The sequence below is a fragment of the Perissodus microlepis genome, chromosome 19 (assembly GCF_051167445.1).
Source record: "Perissodus microlepis isolate ML-2025 ecotype Zambia chromosome 19, ASM5116744v1, whole genome shotgun sequence".
NCBI classification, from domain to species: domain Eukaryota; kingdom Metazoa; phylum Chordata; class Actinopteri; order Cichliformes; family Cichlidae; genus Perissodus; species Perissodus microlepis.
In genome coordinates this window covers 27009339-27011138 of record NC_140479.1, presented here as the reverse complement: position 1 = coordinate 27011138, position 1800 = coordinate 27009339, and the positions used below count along the sequence as shown (strand labels likewise).

Sequence of the window (1800 nt, the reverse complement as noted above, 5' to 3'; positions counted from 1 at the left end):
GTAGGTAACACCTTGATTATTTTCTTTATTTAGTCATTATATTGTAGATCTGCTCCTGTGTTTGAGATCATTGTTATAACACAGGGGTGGCCAACTCCAGGCCTCGAGAGCCGGTCTCATGCAGGTTTTAGATAACATCTGAGTCAACACACCTGAATCAAATGATTAGTTCCAGGCCTCTGGAGAACTTGAAATGTTGAGGAGGTAATTTAGCCATTTAAATCAGCTGTGTTGGATCAAGCACACATCTAAAACCTGCAGGACACTGGCTCTTGAGGCTTGGATTTGGCCACTCCTGTTCTATCACATGACTCAGTCTGGCACAAGCTTTAGCTGTCAGAGGAGTTTACAGTCAACTCGACAGTGATTGCAAAGTGTCCAGGTTCTGTCACTGTAAAAGAAGCCCAAATCATCACCTCTCCACCACCGTGCTTTACAGTTGGTATGAGGTGTTTGTGTTGGGTTGGTTTGCTGTATTTGGTTGTTACTAAACGTGGCGAGTACATTATGGACAAACATCTACATTATCCTTTAGATAGATATGTGAAACCTATGCTGTGCTGCCTTTTTTACAATTGTACTGTCACTTTTGATGTGTAGTCTTTTTTCTGTTTTTGTTTTTTACTGAATGTTGGAGAGTCATCCATCATTTGACCTTGTCACTTCTTAGCATGTGATCTATGAAATGAAATGTTTTCCCCCCTCAATACAATCAATGTTCGTAGGATTTTGGAACTTAAAAGATGGAGATTCATTAATGTTTCTGGATTTTTCTATGAGTGCTTCCCATATGGAAAAGATATATATAAATCTTATAAAGTTTGTATCCGTCTTGTGTGAAACTGGTATGAAAAGCATACAAGAGTGAAAACAGATATAAGATCCCTTGAAAAATTATATAAATGAAACTTATGTTTTGGATACTTACTGAAACAATATATGAAAGTAATGAGAAAATGGCCACTTTCATGAGTAAATCATATAAGCCTTATATGATTCACTATATGAAGTGGGCCACATCTTATGCAAGTCTTTTATAAGTTTTTTCTTTTCCATATGGGTTTCTTTGTGTGTAAACCTAGTTAACTTTGTTCTGACATCACTCTGATCACTCTGATCTCTCCACACAATATTTTGATCTCTCTACACTGCCAAACACAATGAAACTGTGGCTCCTGTGACTCCAGTACACTGATGCTAATGTGGTACTAATGATCATAATGATTTAACTTGGTAGATGTACGAACTCCAGCACAGCAAATCTTTCTATTGGATGTAAGCAGATTATAAAACTCATGTGTCCATGTAAGATATAGAAATTTCCAAAACATTTTAATATTGTTTACTGCACTGTAATACACTTTTCATTGACTTTAATACAGTTTTAATAATACAAGTTTAAAAATGCCCCAAACATAAAACATATGAATCATTCCAGGTTTCTGGAGTGAATCAAGACTTTATCTTGATGGTACTTCACATATCCAGTCTAAGTTATGCCCATTGCAGTTTCCATCATAGCGGGTCTTCCAGGGATTAGAGGAGGAGTAAATGATAATCACACAATTTTCCTCCTCAACATTTGGTTCTCCATCCATCCAGTACCTGAGAAAAGGCGAGACAGATAATTAAGTGGAAATGATCTATAAAAATCTATAATTAATAATCTGTCTTTTCTTACCTTTGTTCCACCTCTGTGACATTATTAAGCCACACCCATGTCCCCACTGTCGCTATGTCAGTAAGACCAACCCAGAATCCGTTCACCCACTGATGAGGATTGTTTTTTAGAAGTTTGAT

General features: G+C 36.8%; 1 protein-coding gene across 1 annotated transcript in view; it reads right to left on the bottom strand.

The window, feature by feature from the left end:
* Nucleotides 1–1296: 1296 nt before the first annotated feature.
* Nucleotides 1297–1800, bottom strand: part of LOC146366199 (uncharacterized) — a 2143-nt gene continuing 1639 nt past the window's right edge. Inside the window, exons 5-6 of the mRNA XM_084914184.1 lie at nt 1682–1800; nt 1297–1605 (exon numbers count right to left, since the gene is read on the bottom strand). The exon at nt 1682–1800 is cut by the window's right edge and continues 18 nt beyond it. Of these exons, the coding sequence (XP_084770310.1) occupies nt 1461–1605; nt 1682–1800 (264 nt within the window). The 3' untranslated portion in view covers nt 1297–1460. The remainder of the gene's footprint in view (nt 1606–1681) is intronic.